The sequence below is a fragment of the Lipotes vexillifer genome, unplaced genomic scaffold, assembly GCF_000442215.2.
Source record: "Lipotes vexillifer unplaced genomic scaffold, Lipotes_vexillifer_v1.1 scaffold77, whole genome shotgun sequence".
In the NCBI taxonomy this organism is placed as follows: Eukaryota; Metazoa; Chordata; class Mammalia; order Artiodactyla; family Lipotidae; genus Lipotes; species Lipotes vexillifer.
Genome location: NW_006792456.1, coordinates 1,739,492 through 1,761,235, shown reverse-complemented (window position 1 = coordinate 1,761,235; position 21,744 = coordinate 1,739,492). Strand labels below are relative to the sequence as shown.

The 21,744-nt window shown below is 34.1% G+C and overlaps 1 protein-coding gene across 4 annotated transcripts in view; it reads right to left on the bottom strand.

Annotated features, from left to right (window-relative positions):
- The window catches only part of CCDC88A (coiled-coil and HOOK domain protein 88A), a 123,548-nt gene that overhangs the window by 24,674 nt on the left and 77,130 nt on the right, over positions 1 to 21,744 (bottom strand). For all 4 annotated transcript variants that reach the window (XM_007465664.1, XM_007465666.1, XM_007465665.1 and 1 more), the window contains exons 14-21: positions 17,608 to 17,745; positions 14,694 to 15,764; positions 13,231 to 13,358; positions 10,359 to 10,497; positions 6,416 to 6,580; positions 3,111 to 3,272; positions 1,739 to 2,016; positions 1,364 to 1,507 (exon numbers count right to left, since the gene is read on the bottom strand). In XM_007465664.1, coding sequence (XP_007465726.1) covers positions 1,364 to 1,507; positions 1,739 to 2,016; positions 3,111 to 3,272; positions 6,416 to 6,580; positions 10,359 to 10,497; positions 13,231 to 13,358; positions 14,694 to 15,764; positions 17,608 to 17,745 — 2,225 coding nt within the window. The remainder of the gene's footprint in view (positions 1 to 1,363; positions 1,508 to 1,738; positions 2,017 to 3,110; positions 3,273 to 6,415; positions 6,581 to 10,358; positions 10,498 to 13,230; positions 13,359 to 14,693; positions 15,765 to 17,607; positions 17,746 to 21,744) is intronic.

Sequence of the window (21,744 nt, the reverse complement as noted above, 5' to 3'; positions counted from 1 at the left end):
TGCATCGGCAGGCGGACTCGCAACCACTGCGCCACCAGGGAAGCCCCACAAATATCTTTTATTTGTAAAAGAGCTCTTTCAGGTTTTACTTAAAGCCTTTTCTTCCCTTAGAACACAGGCATGAGTGCATAAAAGCTGGGCAAGAACAGCACTGAGAGAAAATACTCTACTCAGGACCACTCTTCCCTTCCAAGCCTGCATAATCTTCTGGTTCAAGTCTGTCATGCTCAATTTCTTCTTATCATTTAGGCTGAGTTCTTTCTGGAGACTCTTCATTAATGTATACAAAACAGATTTCTGGAAGGTCTACTCAAGTTCACAAACTGTCCCAGTTTGGTGTGAATCCCAACAAGGAAAAAAGGTTAGGTTGAAGATGGGACTTCCAGACTAAACGCATTCCCCAATGTTATGTATGTAATATGTATATAACTTGTCACATATATGAATATAACTTGTCACAATTTGGTCTTCTGTTGTTTATACTGTACAAATATATGTTCTTTGATTCTAGCTTGGTGTTGAGCTTGTTAAAGTTCAAATCCATCAGTACAGAATTTCTAGTTGTAAAAATTCCTAAATTAAAAACTACTAAATATGAAAATGAAAATGGCTCTAGAAGCCTAGGGATTTTTTTAATAAAGGAAAAGAAATAGATGTTTAATTCTAAAAATAGATTGCATTAAATCCGTAACAGGACAAATACTCAGTGAATGATCCCATTGAATTTTGTGTGCTGTCTTTCAGCACTTCTGCTATGGCAATGTAAAAGCAGTACAAATGTTTAGGCTGTCTAAATTTTTCAAAGGCTTCCAAAAATTTTTTGAAAATTTACTCTTATGAAGTAGGGTGATCACCAGTTGAGAAGTTTTGATTTTCCCAAGGCTTCAAATTAAAAAATAATTGCCCCATGGCAATATGAGACCATTAAAACCTAAGACAGTTAAAACTAAAAGTACAAACAATGAGCTAGAAAACGATAAAGCTGCTCACTTTTAGCACCTTCAAAGACAAGAATCAGGATACCAGACTAGCAGAAAGAGAAAGACATAAAGAATCAGGTTTCATTACATTCTGCCTCAATGAAGTATGTAAATTCTATCGACATACATGGAAATTTTGTTATATAATATGGCTTAAAAACTTAATTAGTTGAATAAATCAAGAGAGAAACAACGAGAGAAAGCAGAAGATCCAGGTTTTCATCTGTCATTCTATAACTAGCTACATGATTTTGTTGGGTAATTTACTTATTGCTCTGGGGTCTTTTTAAAAAATTCTAAGTTATGGATGGTACTACAAAGGGGCAACATACATGTTGGATATAATGAATAATACAAAACTAAAATATATAAATATTTATTACCTATCATTTTCACCACAAAGTTTCTTGTATTCTGCAGCTACAGTTTCATGGTTTTTGTTTTTAAGCAGCATTTTTTCCTGTTCTACCTTCAGTGTTTTTTCCAAATCTTCCAATTGTCCTTTCTGTTTTAGTAACTGATTGTAACTGGAAAAAAAAGTTATGTATTTGGTTTATAATATTTCCTTAGAAAAAAAGAAAACATTTTAGAAATAAAGGAAACAACAGTAATTTATTAATATGTATCACATAAAACATGTAAATTTATATATATGTCCTACATAAATTATCTCAGACCTGTTTAACATATAAAATTTACTATATTACCCAGTGAAAATTGGTTTTAAGTTAACAACACAAGAAAAGATAATAAATTACCGATCTTCAAGGTCTTTATGTTCCACCTCAAGATTTTTGTGGGCAGACTTTAGAGTTCCATGTTTAGCAATGAGAGACTCATACTCTGAAGCCTGTCGTTCATGCAGAAGTTCCAGCTTTTCATGATCTTTGATCAGAGAATCATAGAGAGATTTCAGGTCTTCTCGTTCTTTGATTACAGATTCATTTTCATTTTCTAAGGAAGACTGCTGGATTAGGAGTTGTGCATTCTGGTTCATGAGTGAGGTACTTTGGGAATTAAGAGTGGAATTTTCAACCTACAAGAATGCATACTGTATTAGACACAAGAAAAATAGCTTATAATGTTCTTTTTTTTATAGTAAAAGACAATGTTAACTTTAGGAAGCACTAAATAAATCCCTGCAGATACATTCATATTATACTGAGAAAATTTGGATTTTAGCACCCTAAAGAATAAAGTTATCATTTAATTTTGATTTTTGGTAGGTGTTACGATATATATTATGAGATACGTATCATATATATGTTTGGGGTTGAATTATTTAATTTAATTAATTTATTTATTTTTGGCAGAGCCGCACGGCTTACGGAATCTTAGTTCCCCGATCAGGGATTGAACCTGGGCCCCCTGCAGTGGAAGCGTGAAGTCCTAACCACTGGACTGCCAGGGAATTTATCTTGAATGAAGGTGATTAGCAACAATTCCATGAAAAAGAACAAAATTTGAAAACACTAGTTTATCATTTTCTAGAAGTTGAGAGTTGATAGAAGTAAAAAATTACTTGTGAATATTCAATTGGTAATTTTCTCAAGTCTAAATTAAATTAGTATTTGCTGTATCATCTGGAAAAGAGTTAGAGAAAGAAGAACATTTAGATTCAGAGGGGGAACTTCTTCACTGCTTTTTAAGAGGTTTCAGAGAGTTGCACTTTCCCCCACTTGACTGTTCTATTTGAAAAGACACTGGTAGTGTTAAGTGCAAGATGGATCATTTGAATTAAGGATAAGTCCAAAGACAAAATTCTCATGCTGTGTTGTTTTCCAGTAACTTAACTAATAGATATGCTGCAATCATACTCTAAAACAAGGGTTTCTACCTGATTAATTATTAGCAGCTTGATGAAATGGGTAAAAGGCCATAAAGTCAATAAAAATAAAATTATCTTTATTTGATGAGTAAATTTATTACTTAATTTAGAGGCTCTGACATTTAAAAAATGCTGATATCCGAAAATTTGGCAAAGCACATATAGAAATACTTTATCTTCAACTAATTGTTAAATTCTCTCTCTAGGAAACAATGTTACCATGTCTAGTCATCCTTATTTTAATAGCATAATAGCATAATTCAAGAGTTTTGTTGCATATCCCGATAATTTTACATTACAACCTGAAGCTTGGCATTCTGTGTTTGAAGAGTGGTATTCTGCTCCTGTAATGATACTGTCTGCCTCTGAAGTGCAAGAATCTGAGCCTGCAAATTATTGTTCTGTGTCTCAAGTTGCTTCAGTTGAGTTTTCAATGCTTGCTTCTCTGCTTGTAGTGTAGCATTCTGAATAAAGAAAACACATATTAAAAAAAAAGCAGCATCAAACATATTTCTGTTTAACAAATACTAGAATGTTATACAAGTGTTTATTACCATTATAATCCAAAAAAATCTCAACAATCTTAAAAGAGAAAAAGACAAAACACTTCCCCTCTATCCCAAACTGTAAAAAGATATTTAAGGAAAAGAAAGCAATACTAAAACCTTAATATACTATTGTGTCTGTGCTCTGCCTGCTTTATAATGTCCAACAAATAACATATTCCATTATACATATATTTATTAACACAAAAAACTAGAATGGGGTTGTCAGTTCAATGGTTTTCATGCTGTTCAAAAGTGCCTGGAGTGCATGGGGCTATGTCTAGCCAATGGAGTGTACCTTTTCAAATTGCCCAAAGGCAAATATATATATATATATATATATATATATATATATATATACACACATACATACATACATACATACACACACACACAGATGTGCGCATGTGCATGCACATGTGCGCACACTCACACATACACACACACACACGTGGTGGTCCCAAGGGTAGCAGCAAAACTAAGTATTTTATAAACACAAATATTTGGAAGAGAAGCAGGAACAATCTAAGCCATCTGTTTAAAAAATTTAGTCCATAATAGACCTAACAGATGTTACGTATTTTCTTTAGTGTTTTCTTTCATGGCATAAAACACTCACTAAAACTCCATTTCAACTATAGGACTTTGGGAGCATATCCAAACAAAACATACTATTTTCAACTTTTCCAATACATATGGCCACATTTCAATTTTATAGTTAAACAGCTGAATTACTATGTAAATCATTATATTTAATGTGATAGATAATAAAATGTTTGTTATCGATATTACATTTTCAAGATCATTTCTAAATAAAAATTAGCATCAAAAAGTATAAACAAAGAATCCTTTAGAAAACCAAAACGAAACTTTAATGTACAAGGCCAGAATCTGTATAATTGCAACATGCAAAAAAAGTTACAACTGAATCACAACAGATCATATTTATCATATCTACCTATGGGACAAAGACAACATTCACTTTATAGGCCTTCAAGTTATATATACTACATATCACTGCATAAAAGGCAAGTCATGATTTGACCCATGTATTATACCATAAAATCAAAGCTGAGGAAGAAAAATGCTTTAAAAATGGGTGTTGATATTGTACTTGTGTTTTGTTCATTTGATCACATAAAAAGGATGAAAAAAATTTACACTGGAAAATAATATGGAATAATGATGTACTTGTATACCATTTTGATACACCAAAGAGGTGAACCATTTTTCACCTACACATGTTAACTACTATTATAGGTCAGCTCTTTAGAAACCAAAATGTACAAACTCTAATGATAAGTCTGGGTATTCCCTAAGAATAAGAAAAATTCCTACAGTCTATAATGAATAGAAAAGATAACTGAGAGTAGATAAGATATCTCAGAACAGGAAAAAGTTTACAATGGAAAAGTACAAAGTTAACAATATATGTACTAGCAAATGCACAAAAATTACCAGTCTAATATAGGGTAGACATCTTTATAAACCCATCATCTAAAATGGCTAAACTATGACAACCAGGTAAATTTTTCCCCCAATGGAAATTTATAGAAGAAGTCAATGGAAAAAGAGATTTATCTTATACATTACACACCAAATTTTCTGAAATGTAACTATTAATCCAAGTGATTGATCTATACATATATATCACTGAACAATGAAACACAGGTATTCATATATGGCTGATTAAAAAGACATAAAATAGCTCGCTAATAATATAAAACACACAAAATATTTTCTCCTATCATTTCAATAAAAATTAAAGGGCTGGTAATATCCAATGTTAATCTGAAAAAATAGGTATTCTGTTAGTGGGATTGAAAATTGATATTTCTGAAAAGCTCATATGATTATATCAATTAAAATTAAAAAGCAGAAACTAACACAGCATTGTAAAGCAATTATACTCCAATAAAGATGTTAAAAAAAAATTAAACACACACACATACACACCGAAATATGTGTGTATATATATATATATATATATATATATATATATATGCTCTTTGTCCTATCAATTCTACTGAAAGGAATTTATTACCCTATGAACATGTTATATATGGATTTTCATTGCAGCAAAATCTGAAAATAAATGTCCACTGATGTGGGATTTATTTAAATTATGGTAACATACACGCAGAAAACAGAAGCAAACAGAAAAGCCCTGAGATAGGAACAAATAGAAAAGGCCAATATGACTACAATTAATTTACTTATTATGTGCCAGTCACTGTTCCATGTTTTCCACATATTAACAGATAATAATAATATTATCCCCTGATTAATAAGAATGGTTGGTGGAAGAATAATATGGTATAAGGTCAGAGATACAGGCAGGGCAATATCAAAAAGGATCTTACAGATACAGTAAAGAATATGGATTTTATTATAAATGAAATGGGAAGCCACTGAAGATTTTATGTAGGAAAATGACATGACCTGGATTATGTTTTAAAAATAACTCTAGGTTACTACATTAAGAATGGGTTAGGGCTTCCCTGGTGGCGCAGTGGTTGAGAGTCCGCCTGCTGATGCAGGGGACACGGGTTCGTGCCCCAGTCTGGGAAGATCCCACATGCCGTGGAGTGGCTGGGCCCGTGAGCCATGGCTGCTGAGCCTGCACGTCCGGAGCCTGTGCTCCGCAACGGGAGAGGCCACAACAGTGAGAGGCCCGCGAACCGCAAAAAAAAAAAACAAACAAAAAAGAATGGGTTAGTTTGGGAGTGAAAGGGGCAAGCCGGTTAGGAGGATACTCTAATAGTCCAGATGAGAGATAATGGTACCTTAGACTAGAGTGGTAGCAGCAGAGATGAAGAGAAGTAGATGAGTTTGGGTTATATTTACAAGACAGAGTTGACAAAGCTTGCTGATAGACTTACATGAGGGTGACGAAGAAAAGAATATTAAATTATTAGTTTTTCTGTGTTTTTTTAATATTAAAAAATAAACCAGTCAAGAAAGTATAAAATGAACAAAGCTACAAATTAGATAAATTTTCTGAGTTATATATTCAATGATCCTTTACTTCTAAAAAACCTTATTCATACTAAACTACTTACATTTCTTTCAACTTCAATTAATCTGTCTTTAACTTTCAGAAGCTCTCTGGTTGTTTCTTGACTTTCTCGCTCCCATTTGTTATCTTCACCAGAAACTGGAGGAGAGCTCTGTACCATCTTTTCCTCATCTTGTCTCTGCTTGAGAGCTTCATAATTCTTTTTCACCTAAAATTTTATTTAAAATATTTTTTAAAATTGAAGTATAGTTGATTTATAATATTGTTTTAGTTTATTTAAAATATTTTAATGGGGAAAAAACATACCACCAAGGTTATAATATTTATCATAATTTAGCTTGACTCCACAATGGTCTGGTGAATGTGAGAGACAGTTCATTTAAAAATATGATAAGTAATAATATATGATTATCATTATTATGACCACAATTTATGCTTTGCAAAATTCAAATCCTTTCCTGTAGAAATATTAAATATACTCTGCTTATATGCCATGTTCCTACAATATATTTTGTAATTTCAGATCCTACTGTTTATGACGAAAATATCACTGAAGGATAGATTAACTGGATATAGACATGTTGCTAGATACTAACAATGGTTTTTAGAGCTATTTATAGCTGATTTAGAGATTTCAGAGATTCCCATATCAGGAACAAATAAAGACTTGACACATATATTAATTCCCCGTAAAAAGATACCTAAAGTTGAAGAAGTATCTATATATGTCTGGCCTTTTAAGAAGGATTTTGTTGCTCAGAATGACCTATGTTAATAAGTAAATGACTTCTTTATTCAGATACTGACCCACATAAAATTTCTGTAATTCATTTTTATGAAGAGTGAGCAGTCCAAGGATATATCTTATCTAGGGTTTTCTGGTTTTCTGGTATAACCAAATCCTACTTTAAGAGAGCAAAATCAAAACTAAAACCTTGGGGACTTCCCTGGTGGTGCAGTGGTTAAGAATCCACCTGCCAATGCAGGGGATACGGGTTTGAGCCCTGATCCGGGAAGATCCCACAAGCCGCGGAGCAACTAAACCTGTGTGCCACACTACTGAAGCCTGCAGGCTCTAGGGGCCGCGTGCCACAACTACTGAGCCCACGTGCTGCAACTACTGAAGCCCGCGTGCCTCAAGCCCATGCTCCGCAACCAGAAACCACCACAATGAGAAGCCCATGCACCACAACGAAGACTAGCCCCCGCTCGCCACAACTAGAGAAAGCCTACGCGCAGCAACGAAGACCCAATGCAGCCAAAAACAACAAAAAAACTAACAACTTGATAACCAGCCAAAATTAACTATTAACTTATTAACTTAATTGCTGTCTTCAATTTAAATTGATGATTATACTTATCCTGAATTACTAGTTTATCCTAGGAAATGATTATCATAAATATCTAAATTAACCCCAAACTTTCTATTGAGACAAGGATATAAATGTTTAAAATAATTCAATGTCTGATGCAACCTTAAGAAAGCTTATGGCTCAAACTTTGCTACTACTACTGAGTTAGAAAATAATGATGTGAGACTAAAGAAAAAAGGATGCCAAGGTAGAATGTAATTTCAACCTTGGCAAGTGACCTAACAGGTGTTCTGGGATCCTGATTTTCCACTTTTTTTTTTTTTTAATACTTTCAACACCCTAATAACATGGATGGATGACATCATTTCCAGTCTCCTATTTTACATTAATTTCCCACAGGATCTTTTTTCTAGGCTTATAAGAGTTAAAGATATATGTCATTTTTAAGAAGGGGACCTGAGAATAAAACTCAAAACTTCTCATTTTTAGCCCATTGTTCTTACAACTAAGTTTCAAAAATGGTTCCTTTACCTTATGTATCATTAATCAGAATCTCTAACTTATGTTCATATAGAAAATGACATATTTTCCATCAAGGTTTCTCAAGAGGCAGCAAATAGGTGCCTTTTTATCTAATTTATTACTCTCTGCCTTTTAATTGGGGATGTTTAGACTATTTATATTTAATGTGATTACTGACATGCTTTGGTTTCAAACTGCTATCTTGTTACTTGTTTTCCATTTGTCCAACCTGTACCTTGTTCTCCCTTTTTTCTTTTTCTGCCTTCATTAGTATTTTTTGATTCTAATTTTATCTCCTTTGCTGGCATTTTAGTAATACTGCTTTGTCATACTATTTTAGCAGTTATTTTATGCCTATTATTCATATTTAGCTTTCACAGTCTATGTTCAAGTGATACACCTCTTCATGTATAATATTAATTAGAACAGTATAATTCCAGTTGAATACATGTTTATGGCAGGAAGCTAGTCCAATAATAGTCCAATTATGCCAAAATGGCTGGAACTGGAAGATAATGATGGAATTTTAAATCTCTACCTTTTAGACTTGAAATACATCTTATACTAACCCATCCTCAAACCCATTTATTTTGTGGCGTAGTAGCTTCATGAAATTGACTTTATTTGCAATGTAGTCACATTGTTTGCAATGTAGTCACATTATTTGCAATGTAGTCACATTGCTTAACAGGGCAAAAAATTTGGAAAATAAAGCAGATTAATGGCATCCGGCACCAAGTTTTATTTTATTTTTTTGGACAACTCTTTATGTTAACTAAACAAAGTTCCAGAATTTCTTCTGCAACAAAATATGTTTCATGTTAATGTCTGAGACAAACACCAGCAATGATGGCATTGGCAAATGAGGAACAAATCCTTTTCCCCTTCCTGCATGAGAAATTCATCTTTGGGTAACTGTTTCTCTGGAAACCTGATAAAATTGGAATGTTCTATGTTACCAGGCAAGACTGCTTAGGGGAAAAATGATCTCTGATTGCTAAATTATATTTGTAATTAAGAGAACTATAAATACCTAATAGGCAGCTATACCTTTGAACTTCTCTGAGTGCAGCAACTCTTAAATCTTAAGCCTGTGAAGATCTTAAATCCATGCCTTGGAGTTGTTGCAAGAGATGATGACTGCTATAAAGCATGAAGTCTCAAAGCCAGGGCAGCTCCCACACACAACCAACAGTCATCTGGCGAGAAGATGACTCTCAGACAATTATGTGAAGATGGACACCTGATAGTGCCCTACCATCAGCTTATATTTCCTATAGTGTTCTGAATCATATGGCTCTAAATGTGGCCTATAGTAAACTTGCTGGTCTGAATGTTTGGTTGACTGTAAAACCATTCTGGGTATGACTACAGAGCTGATAAAAGGGAGAATAAGGCACAACACGATTCTACCAATCTACCATACACTAACCCTATGGAAAGGGCAAGCCCCTTCAATTTCAGTTTATTCAGGTGGGGAAAATAGTAGCCCCTGCCTCACATACTTCACTGAATAATTCCAAATATCACAAGAAAACAAATTTAGAAAAGACCTCAAATTTTTGGATCAAGTGCTTTCTTATACCACACATACTATTTCCCTCTACTTGCTATCCTCACACCCATATCTTTGTCTACCAAACTTTTACCTGGATTCTCAATAGGAAAAGAGTGCCCGTGAAGTGTCAGAATCACAGAGAGTTCTTCCCAATGAAATAAGCCTGCCTCTTCCCCATCCCACTCTCACAATTCTGATATGTCCCTTACTGCATGAGGGACATTCATAGATGAAATAGGATTGAATAAATTATAGTGTATAGACAAAATAGTTTGTTACAAACTACATGACAAAGATCTGTTTAAGAATATTCTAAAGTTTAAGAAAAAGGAAGAATAGGCAAAATGTTAATAAAATTGTTTCATTTTTATTTTCTACTTTACACTTTTCTGTCCAAATATTTGGCAGTTAGGGAGTTCCCTGGTGGTCCAGTGATTAGGACTCGGTGCTTTCACTGCTAGGGCCTAGGTTCAATCCAGAATCAATCCCTGGTCAGAGAACTAAGATCCTGCAAGCTGTGCAGTGGGGCCAAAAAAGAAAAAAAAAAAAAAAAAAAAGACAATTAAAATTCCTTCCAAGGAAGTCACACTTACTGTTTTAAGTTCTTGGCGCAACTGCTGGTTATAATTTGTGGACTCTTCTAATCGAGCTTCTAATGCAGCGATTTTTTCTTCTTTTATTTCAAGGGACTTCTTTAGAGTAGATTCTAATTTTGATTCCAAAAGTTTGTATCTATAATCCAAGTATAAAAATAATATAGCTCATTATTGGAGGTCAGAAAATTATTTTTAAAGATAATTTATGACCACAGATACTGATATTATAAATAGACTTTATAAAATAGTCTTTTTAAAAAAGAAGCAAATTAAATTATCCTGCTCTTACTGCCCACTCCCCCTTTTAAACTATTCCTGGTAATGAAAAAACAAAAAATCACTGAGTAAATCAGTAAATCACAGCTCCAAATTACATTTTAGGCTGTCAAAAGCAAAAATTAGTACTCAAAAAAGGCATCTGGAAGATCTGAGTCTCAAAATATTCCTTTCAGTTTAATAAGAATAGAATCTATACAAAGAGTAAGTGGATGGATTTATCACATTATTAAGCATTCATCTATGATATTAATATGTAATGTATTTATACAAGTACATATGAATAGTTGACTTAAAGCTCACTGAAGACTTTACATTCAGGGCATAGAGTACTTGCAGAATATTAAAAAAAAAAGGAATGATATGTTAAGACACAAGATACTGGTGACAGAACAGGAAGAGGAAGATAGATCTGAGTGTCAAAATTTTAGTTATCTTTTTGAATGGTGGGTTCATGAATATTTATATTATTCGTAAGATTTTTTTTTTTTTTTTTAAACAAAAAGGGAAGTTCATGAACACACGAGAGTGAACCACAGACTAGGAATTACGGATTAATCTATTTCTACACCTGAGAACCTCAATGACTAAACCAAATAAAAACCTAAAGTACAAATATGAGAAACTTTTATCATACTCTGCCTCTTACTGTAATTAATTTGTGTGTATGTATTTTCTGCTCAGCCAGATTTTAAGTTCATTGAGAAAAGAGAACAAATCTCACTCATTTTGATATTGGCTTGAGTCAACAAACAATTTTAAAGCATGTAATGAGTTTGACTTTGGATTTATTAAATTTGTGATGCCTGAGTTCTGGACTGTCCAGATAGAGATGTCCAGTAAGCAGAGAATAATATGGGTATTAGCTGAGATGATGGACAGGAATGCTCATGGAATGGATAAGAGGCTTAACAACATAACCCTAGGAAACCATATTTAAAGAGAAGGCACAGGAAAAAGAGCTGTTAAAAGAGAAAGACAAGAGTGATCACACTGCACTCTGTTTGCAATTCCACCACTACATTTACTTTGTTGCACTCTATCTATTTATACCTTCAATTCTACAATTAGACTGTATATTCCTTGATGGCAAGAATAAATATCTTAATAATCAAGGGGGGTCAGAGAGAACAACATCAGTTGAAAGACGAAAAGGTTAGACTAACAAAAGAATTAGGGATACCATCTGAGATTAGAGGTAAACACAGATGCAGATACACGTAATTCCAAGATGGAGGAGATGGAATGTTAAGGGAATTTATGTCTGTGAACTCTAATTTTCTTTGTGATGTTAAGGTTAACTTACTTGCTGAGAAAGAAGCAGGTTTAGTGGCTTAAGACACTTCGTTTCCTGATCCCCCCGATTCGATCATAGTTATTAACTGTTCTCAATTCCCTTTCCTAAAAGTTTTATTTCAATATACATACCCTTATCTCCATATCTAATGCTTTCATTATAAATGAAAATGTGTGGATTAATGAATACACTTACATCTTGCCTAGACTATTACAATAGCTTCCTAAATGGTCTCTGTACCTTCAAATTTGTCCCTTTTCTAATCCATCTATAATGTCACTCAGGATTGCTCAAAACACCTTTGTGCTTTATTTGCATGGAATGCCTTTCCCCATTTCCACCTTGCAAATTTCTGTCATTCTTCAAGATCCAGCTGAAACATTATTATTTATTTGATGCCTGATAATCAGCAGGTAATAAATGCTTAATTAACATTAATTAATTGTATGAAGTAAGGTTTGGGAAGAGATACCACAGTGTGAAGGGCCCCTCAAAAGCTGGGTTTGTAAATTTAAAACAGGGTCAGTTAAGGCAGCTGTGTGGTTTACTGTACTTTTTGCTCTACATTTAAAATGTCTTACACATGACAGGTAGAAAATCTGTCTGAATAAAGCAGAGATGCATATTCAGTATCTATATTAAAAGATAGTCAACTAAATTGTCCATTAACAATGTGTTTAACTCAAAAAATATTTTCTCATGAAATATCTATATAGTAATTAATTCAATTAAGATTGCTTGAACTGATTGCTAGAATAAATGCCTCACATTACCTCTGTTTGTTATTATAGAACTAACTTTTAAAAGTATCAATCTATTCTATTAACTTTGAATATTCTCAAAATTACATAAATAAATCCCATATAATCAGCATTAAGTTTTCCTATATACATTTAATATAAAATATACTTACTAGAACAGTAATAATGGGTAGATAGCAAAAATACAAATTATATAGTTACAAAAATTCCAATGAATTAAAATCTAGTGTACAAAAAACAATATTCTTAACAATACACACTTCTATTCTAGCTGGAATCACATGGCTAACTAGATGCCAAATAGTAGACTACTTGAAAATCCCATTAACTGATAGACTATATTTACCATGGTAAATTCTCTTTAAACCTCTTGAACATTCTCAAATTAAAATATATAAGTTAATTTTTTATTCTGTTTGTCAAGCCTTCGTTTTTCACATTATTTTCATACCTTAATTGCTTCTCAGTCTCAAAATTAATGCTTGAAAAACAAAAAAATTATTTCCACTGTTTCTCAGATAGACTTAGTACTCACCTGTCATCAGTACTCTGCTCATCATGTAAGAGTCGCTCTTTATTTAACCCTATCTTCTCAAGCTCATGAGTTAATTTTTCAAGATCATTATTCATTTGTTGAGTCTTCAGTTTTTCACTCACCAAATCCTTATTTTAAAAGTAATGCAAAACTCACATGAGTGTTATGAACATAAACATCCAAGAAATTCAGCCAAGATTCCAACTACCACCATCCAGGAATACATACAATTTAAAACAGGAAAGACAGAAATGCTGTTGCTGAGCTTTTCCTTCATCAATAAAAAAGAGTTAGGCAACAAAATTATCACCTAGTTCAAAGAGTATTGTTTTCCTTCTTTTAGTTTGCTAATAGTTCGTTTTAACTTTTTAGTGTTTAGAAACTAAAAGGAGAAACTTGTACTTGTGATTACACACCTTAGGCTTGAAAACTGTGGGGAAAACAACACATATCCATTAACTTAATAATGAACTAGAACCTTATTGCACATTTCTTCCTATGAATATATGTTGGATATAACACCCTTCTCCCACCACAAGCACCCCTCTCCCAGTGGAAGAGGCCTAAGATATTGAACTGAATAACTAGGGGGAATTCTTAAGAGATGGGACCAGGAACCTATTGTTCATGTCTGTAAGACTGTAGAACAACAGAAAGTAAAAAAAAAAAAAAGGATAATAATGGTCTCTTCTCAATGCCTCTTTAGCAGAAAGGCATATTTCCCAATGTGAGCTTCTGCCAGAATGCCAACTAAGATATTTTTCAATTGAACTTAAAGGGTTATCATATATAGTATAGCACAGGGATAGCAAGTAAGAGCCAAGCATGCTATCTCCTGAGCTATACCAACAATTTATTGCCAATCTACTCATAAATTTCAGAATTCTTCTCAACACACAGATCCAACCAACTACCAATTGTTCAATGTTGACCTTTAAATTCAATCTGATTTGCATTCTGTAGCTTAGAAGTCAAAATTCAAGGGGCTTTGAAGTCTGAAAGATCTGGATTTAAATCCAGGAATCCAAATCTACCATTGTGGTCTTAAGTAAGTTACTTAATGTCTCTGAACCTCAGTTTTCTAATCTAATGGAGATAACACCTATAAAGGATTGGCTGTAAAAACTGTACAGTATTTGGCACATTCAATAATTAGTAGCTATCACATTCAGTAACAGTTTTGATCAAAGGTTTTAATATTACTCTGAAATAAAAGTATAAAATTATAATGTAATAAATAAGTCAGATAACACATGGAAACCTTATTATTACAATTTCTTTAAAAATACAATTTATATTTACTCCTTAGTTTAACAAAAGTAGGAAACTTGGAAACTGCTTCTAATTCTAAATTTCTGCTTTGAACCATAAATAGATGATGCAAATTACTGCAATAAAAGTTAAAGAGCCCTGAGTTAAAAATATAAAAAATATTTGTCTGAAATTTAAGTAACTATATTTACCTCTCGTAATGTGACTAAAGTTTTTATATCAATAGTTGCTCTTTTCACAAGCTCCTTATTTTCTTTCTCTAATTCTTTCAGACGAATGCAGGATTCTTTATAAATACCAATCTCTTTGAAAAGGGTTTTGTTTTCTTTTTCCAAATTTCCAATTTTCACATTATTTTCTTCTAATGTGGTATCTTTTATTTCTGCTTGTTGTCGGAGTCTCTTATTTTCCTTCTCCAGTTGTTTCTTATCCTTTTCCAGTTGAGAAGTCTCTTGTTCTAATGATTTGTTTTCTTTTTCTAGCTGTTCTAGTCTTTTGCTAGATATTTTTAACTCTTCTAGGTTTTTTTGCAATGTTTGATTTTCCATCTCTAAGTCTTGTAGTTCACTTTCCAACTGCTGAATTTTTTTATTGCTGTTTTCTAGAGCTTTCTGTAGCCTTTGATTTTCTGTATCTAAACCCTGGTAGCTAACCTCTAAGCGTTCTGTTTTCTTGAAAGATGCTTTCATGAGCTCTAAACCTTTCTTAAGTTGTTCTTTTTCACTTTCCAGTTCTTTGTTTTCTAGTTGTAGCTGAGCCATTTTCATGCTTGCACACTTTAAAGATTCTACATTCCTTCGCAGTTCTAAGTTTTCCTCATCAAGCTGGGAATTCTCTTTCTCTAGGGATTCTAACTGAAAAGTAAGGTTTTTAAAGCTATCCAATGTTTTTTTATATTTCCTATTTTCTCTTTCTAGCTCTGAATTTTCTTGTTCTAAGGCCTCAATTTTTTCACAAGTAATTTTTAAATTGGTTATCTTTTTCTGTAACAATTCATTTTCTTTTTCAAGATGATGTAACTCATTTTCAAGTTCTTCTGCTCGTTCTCCTTTTTCTTTATAATGTTCCAATTCTTTTCTGATTTGCCTTTTTTCAAATTCAATCTTGCTTAGCTTGCTACTGGTTTCCTTGATAGATTCATGGAGAATTTTATTTTCTTTTTCAATGTCTTTCACCCTTGCTTCAGCACTTATCTGGGAGCGCTGCCTTAAGGAGGACACAGTTTGATTCAGATGTTCATTTTCCTGTTCCAATATTTTAATCTAATTAAAAAAAAAAGAAAGGAGAAAATTTAAAACTTAACTGAACATGAACTAAATATTTTAACTTACATAGTTTTCCCCCCTCCAAAAACTAACAGGGAAATCACACCATAAAAAAGTGCTAAGGGGGCTTCCCTGGTGGCGCAGTGGTTGAGAATCTGCCTGCTAATGCAGGGGACACGGGTTCGAGCCCTGGCCTGGGAGGATCCCACATGCCGCGGAGCAACTAGGCCCGTGAGCCACAACTACTGAGCCTGCGCGTCTGGAGCCTGTGGTCTGCAACAAGAGAGGCCGCGATAGTGAGAGGCCCGCGCACCGCGATGGCAACGGGAGGGGCCACACCAGTGAGAGGCCCATGTACCGCAAAAAAAAAAAAAAAAAAAAAAGTGCTAAGGGCTTCCCTGGTGGCGCAGTGGTTGGGAGTCCATCTGCCGATGAGGGGGACGCGGGTTCATGCCCCGGTCTGGCAAGATGCCGGAGTGGCTGGGTCTGTGAGCCATGGCCGCTAGGCCTGCACATCCGGAGCCTGTGCTCCGCAACGGGAGAGGCCACAACAATGAGAGGCCCGCATACCACAAAAAAAAAAAAAAAAAAAAGGTGCTAAAACCGTCTACCTTAATTTTAATTCCAACAAATATTTACTGAGAGATCACCATGTACATATACTGACAAGTCTTTAAAGTTCACATCTTTAGGGAATCCATAATGTAAAGGAATGGTTAAAAGAAATGTATTGAATATTAATCAAAATGATCTTCAGATCATTTATGGTTACATGATTTAAATTCAAATATGAGTATAGGTGAAATGTACATACATATCTTCTTGAAGATACAAGCTTTTACATTCATTCAATAGATTTTGCAATGCATATACACAGTGAGTCCTCAGTAAATATACTATTTGCTCTATGTGCATGTATATTGGTGTGTATTTGTGGGTATTTATTCCCTAAAAGAATTCTAATTTTGAAACATCAAAATAACAAAATCTCTGGTACATTTTAAAACTAGTCCATCCAATTTATACCATGGCCTACTGTAATGGTTCTTAAAATTCGGTGTGTAAAACAATCCCGAGAACCTTGTAAAAGTAGAGATTCATACTTAGCTCTAGAATTTTTCTTCTGTAGCTCTATGGAAATCTGTATTTTTATAGGTGGCCTGAGGACTATACCTAGATAATACAAAACAAATCATTTGACTGCTTTTTTTTTTTTTTCCTTTTTGGCCACACCGTACAGCATGCAGGGTGTGGGATCTCAGTTCCCTGACCAGGGATCAAACCCATGACCCCTGCAGTGTAAGCGCAAAGTCCTAACCACTGGACTGTCAGGTAAGTCCCCATTTTACTTCTAAAAATTAGAAAATTTAAAACAGCCAGTCACTTAATCTATTCAATTCTCAGTTTCCTCAAGCATAAAATGAGAATAACCAATAAACACTTGAAAGCAAGTACAAAAATATCCAAGATATGTGCTGCGACCACTTGTCCCTCCTTAGTGGGATCAGAGTAGAGCTGCATTTCACCCCAACTTCATTTAGGGACTTTAAAATCCGCAGTTCTATTCCACTGACACTTGAAAGCAATTCAAACACAGGTACCACAAAATTTTATACCAGATAATTATTAAGCACACTGGCAATTTGAAAAATTCTAAGCTTTCCCTTCAACTTTCCTAAAATGTATGGGATAGAAAATGAGGTAAAACCATAGTTATGTTAAAACCTAAAAAATTCTAAAATATTTCCATTTAACGTTATTATGAACATTTTGCACAAGCTTTAAAATAACTTGTGTTAATAAATTTTAAAATATGTTGCTTAATAGGAAATTTAAGAACCTGTCTCTCTGAATTTTCTCTAAGTGTTTCAATTGTTTTTTCAAGCTGAGCTTTCTCCTTCATTAGATCCTTGCTTAAATTCTGACAGTTCTGAAGACTTTGCTTTTCTTGAATAATCTCATTTTCAAGAATTTCAACCTGGAGAAAATGAAGCCACAAAACAATATATCATTAAATATTTCACAATAGTGGAAACATGTAAAAACAAAAGCTAATCATTGAATAAAGGATAGAACACAGTTTTAATATTCAAATGGTAAAATTTAAGAATTTCATAGAAAAATTCAAGTATTGATAACATTCCAAGCTAATTTTAGCAGTATAAAATGTACAGAACATGACTATCTTTCTTATCCTCTGCATCTTTGAGAGCAAAGTTCTACTTCTAAACACAAACATAACTAAATACATACACACATGCCATATGAAGAATGTACAAATCTTATTGAAAACTCTCTTGGCTTGAATGGATTTGTAAAGTGAAATTTTAATTAGTCAAGGAATTTCAGCGCTCAAGAAGGAAAAGATGAGAAAATGAGGAAACAAGAAGGGACTTGGATTAAAATAAAAAGAAAAGAGAAAGAAAAAAGGAGACTACTAGAGAAAAATAAGGTCTGAACAAAACTCCAGCAAATACTTAAATTATATGTTTAAATTTATTATGAATTACACATTTTAAAGATATAATAAAGTATGAGGTTAATAAATATGAAAAAGCAAATTCAACTTCAAAATATACCAAACTATTGATTTCCCATTATATAACATATTGAAACCAGGTAATAAAAAATATAAAGAAGATTTGGGTATGTAAAATACTCCACTTCAAGTTTAAATATTACTTAAATCCTTATATTAATAGTAAGGAACTCTAAGAAGTAATATCTCAAAAGCATCAAGTCACAAATCTAATCCAATAACTCAATTCAACATTAATTTATACAATCAGGAAACTTTAAGCTATTAATAACTTATCTGGTTCTCCCATTATTGATTGAAATATATGGATAGTAGTTATTTAATTAAATGCATCTGTTGTGTTATGGAATTCAAGTGAAACATTCAGCTTACAAAAGATATACAATGAACTGATCAAAAATTGCTGGAATCATAAGAATTTACTAATTAGACTTTAAAGCTAATTTCAAAATCAAATTTCCAGATCCAATTATAGTGACAAAAAAAATAAAACTGTTCCAAATTCTAAATGGCCACTCTTACTTTAACACTATATTTATTGTGAAATACTTATTAAGATTATTTGGTTAATGAACTAAAGATGATGCAAAAACATTTTAAGAGAATAAAAATCTTGCAAGAAAATCAAGGAGTCTAGTCTATCTGCATTATCAAAGGCAATAGTTCTCAAGGCATGGCTCCAAAACAGCAGGATGAGCATCCCCTAGGAACTTGTTGGAAATGAGAATTCTTAGCCCCCACCCCAGACCTACCAAATGAAAAGCCCTGGGCATAGAGCTCAGCAATCTGTAACTTAACAATTCCTGAAAGTGATTCGGAGGCATACCTGTTCAAAACTACTGGTCTAAAAATTAGAGGGATTTTCCTAACCGAGTCTAGAAACCCAGGATCCATCGAAGGAAAAACTAGACATGGCTGACTACAAATGGAAATAAAAATTAATTCATAAGGACACATGTATAAGAATATTTATTACAGTATTGTTCACAGTGACCAAGAACTGGAAACAAAAGTGAAAGCACATTTTAGAGAGTATATATGATGGGAGGGGTTCATGATAAAAATATCAGGTATGTTTTTATAATATGATTTCTATTTATGTATTGTGTGTGTGTGTGTGTGTGTGTGTGTGTGTGTGTGTGTGTGTAGGCAGAAAGATATGCAAAAATAAATTACTTGGTCTAACTGTCCCACAATTGGAAAATAGAATATCTCAGAGATATTGCAGGTTTGGATCCAGACCACTGCAATAAAGCAAATACCGCAATTAAATGAGTCACATGAGGGCTTCCCTGGTGGCACAGTGGTTGAGAGTCCACCTGCTGATAAAGAGGACACGGGTTCGTGCCCCGGTCCGGGAAGATCCCACATGCCGCGGAGCAGCTGGGCCTGTGAGCCATGGCCGCTGAGCCTGTGCGTCCGGAGCCCGTGCTCCGCAGAGGGAGAGGCCACAACAGTGAGAGGCCCGCGTACCGCAAAAAAAAAAAAAAAAAAAAAAAAAAAGAGTCACATGAATTTTACGGTTTCCCAGTGCATATAAAAGCTGTGTTTACACTACACTGTAGTTTATTAAGTGTGCAATAGCATTATGTCTAAAAAAACAATGTACACACCTTCAAATACTTTACTGCTAAAAATGTTAACCATCATCTGAGCCTTCAGCAAATCATAATCTTTTTGCTGGTGGAGGGTCTTGCCTTGTGGTTGATGGTTGCTGACTGACCAGTGTAGTAGTTGCTGAAGGTTGGGGTGACTATGCAATTTCTTATGCGTTGATTGACTCTTCCTTTCATGAATGATTTTTCTGTAGCATGCAATGCCATTTAACAGCATCAGAATATTTTTCAAAATTGGAGTCACTTCTCTTAAACATTGCCACTGCTTTATCAACTTTATGTAATATTCTAAGTTCTTTGTTATCATTTCAACTATCTTCACAGCATCTTCACCAGTAGATTCCATCTCAAGAAACCACTTTCTTTGCTAACACATAAGAAGCAACTCCTAATCCATTAAAGTTCTATCATGAGTGCAGCAATTCAGTCACATCTTCAGGCTCCATTTCTGATTCTGGTTCTCTTGCTATTTCCTCCACATCTGCAAAACTTCCTCCACTGAAGTCCTGAACCCGTCCAAGTCATCCATGACGGTCAGAATCAACTTCTTTCAAACTCCTATTAATGTTGTTACTTTGACCTTTTCCCATGAATCGCGAATGTTCTTAATGGCATCTAGAATGGTGGATCCTTTCCAGAATGTTTTCAATTGACTTTGCCCAGATCCATCAGAGGAATCACCTTCTATGGCACCTATAGCCTTACAAAATATATTTCTTAAAGAATAAGACTTGAAAGTCGAACTTACTCCTTGATCCATGGGCTGCAGAATGGATGTTGTCTTAGTGGGCATGAAAACATGAATCTCATTTTAAGTCTACACCAGAGCTCTTAGGTGACCAGGTGCATTGTCAATGATCAGCAGTATTTTGAAAGAAATTTTTGTTTGAGCAGTAAGGTCTCAAAAGTGGGCTTAGAATAGTCAGTAAATCATATTATAAACAGATGTGCTGTCACCCAGGCTTTGTTGTTCCACTGAGAGAGCACAGGGAAAGTAGATTAAGCAGAATTCTTAAGGGCCCTAGGATTTTTGGAATGGTAAATGAGCACTGACTTCAATTTCAAGCCACCAGCTGCATTAGCCCCTTACCAAGAGAGTCAGGCTGTTCTCTGAAGCTTTGAACCTAGGCACTGACTTACCTTCTCTAGCTATGGAAGTCTTAGACGGCATCTTCTTCCAATAGAAGGTTGTTGTGACTATGCTGAAAATCTACTGTTTAGTGTAGCCACCTTAATTAATTATATTAACTAGATATTCTGGATAATTAAATACAGCTTCTACATCAGCACTTGCTGCTTCCTGTTGTACTTTTATGTTATGTAGACAGCTTCTTTCCTTCAATCTCACAAACCAACCTCTGCAAGGTTCAAACTTTTCTTCTGAAGCTTCCTTACCTCTCTCAGCCTTCACAGAATCAAAGAGAGGGCATTGCTCTGGATTAGGCTTTGGCTTAAGGGAATTTTGTGGCTGGCATATCTTCTATTCAGACTACTAAAACTTTCTCCATATCAGCAATAATGCTCTTTCACTTTCTTATCATTCATATATTCACTGGAGTAGCACTTTTAATTACCTTCAAGAAATTTTCCTTTGAATGCACAACTTGGCTAACTGGTGTAGGAGGCCTATCTCTCAGCCTGTCTTGGCTTTCAACACGCCTTCTTCACTAAGCTTAATCATTTCTAGCTTTTGATTTAAAGTGAGAGACGTGCAACACTTCCTTTCACTTGAACACAGAGGCCACTGTAGGTTATTAACTGGCCTAATTTCAATACTGTTTGTCTCATGGAATATGGAGGGCCAAGGAGAGGGAAATTTCTT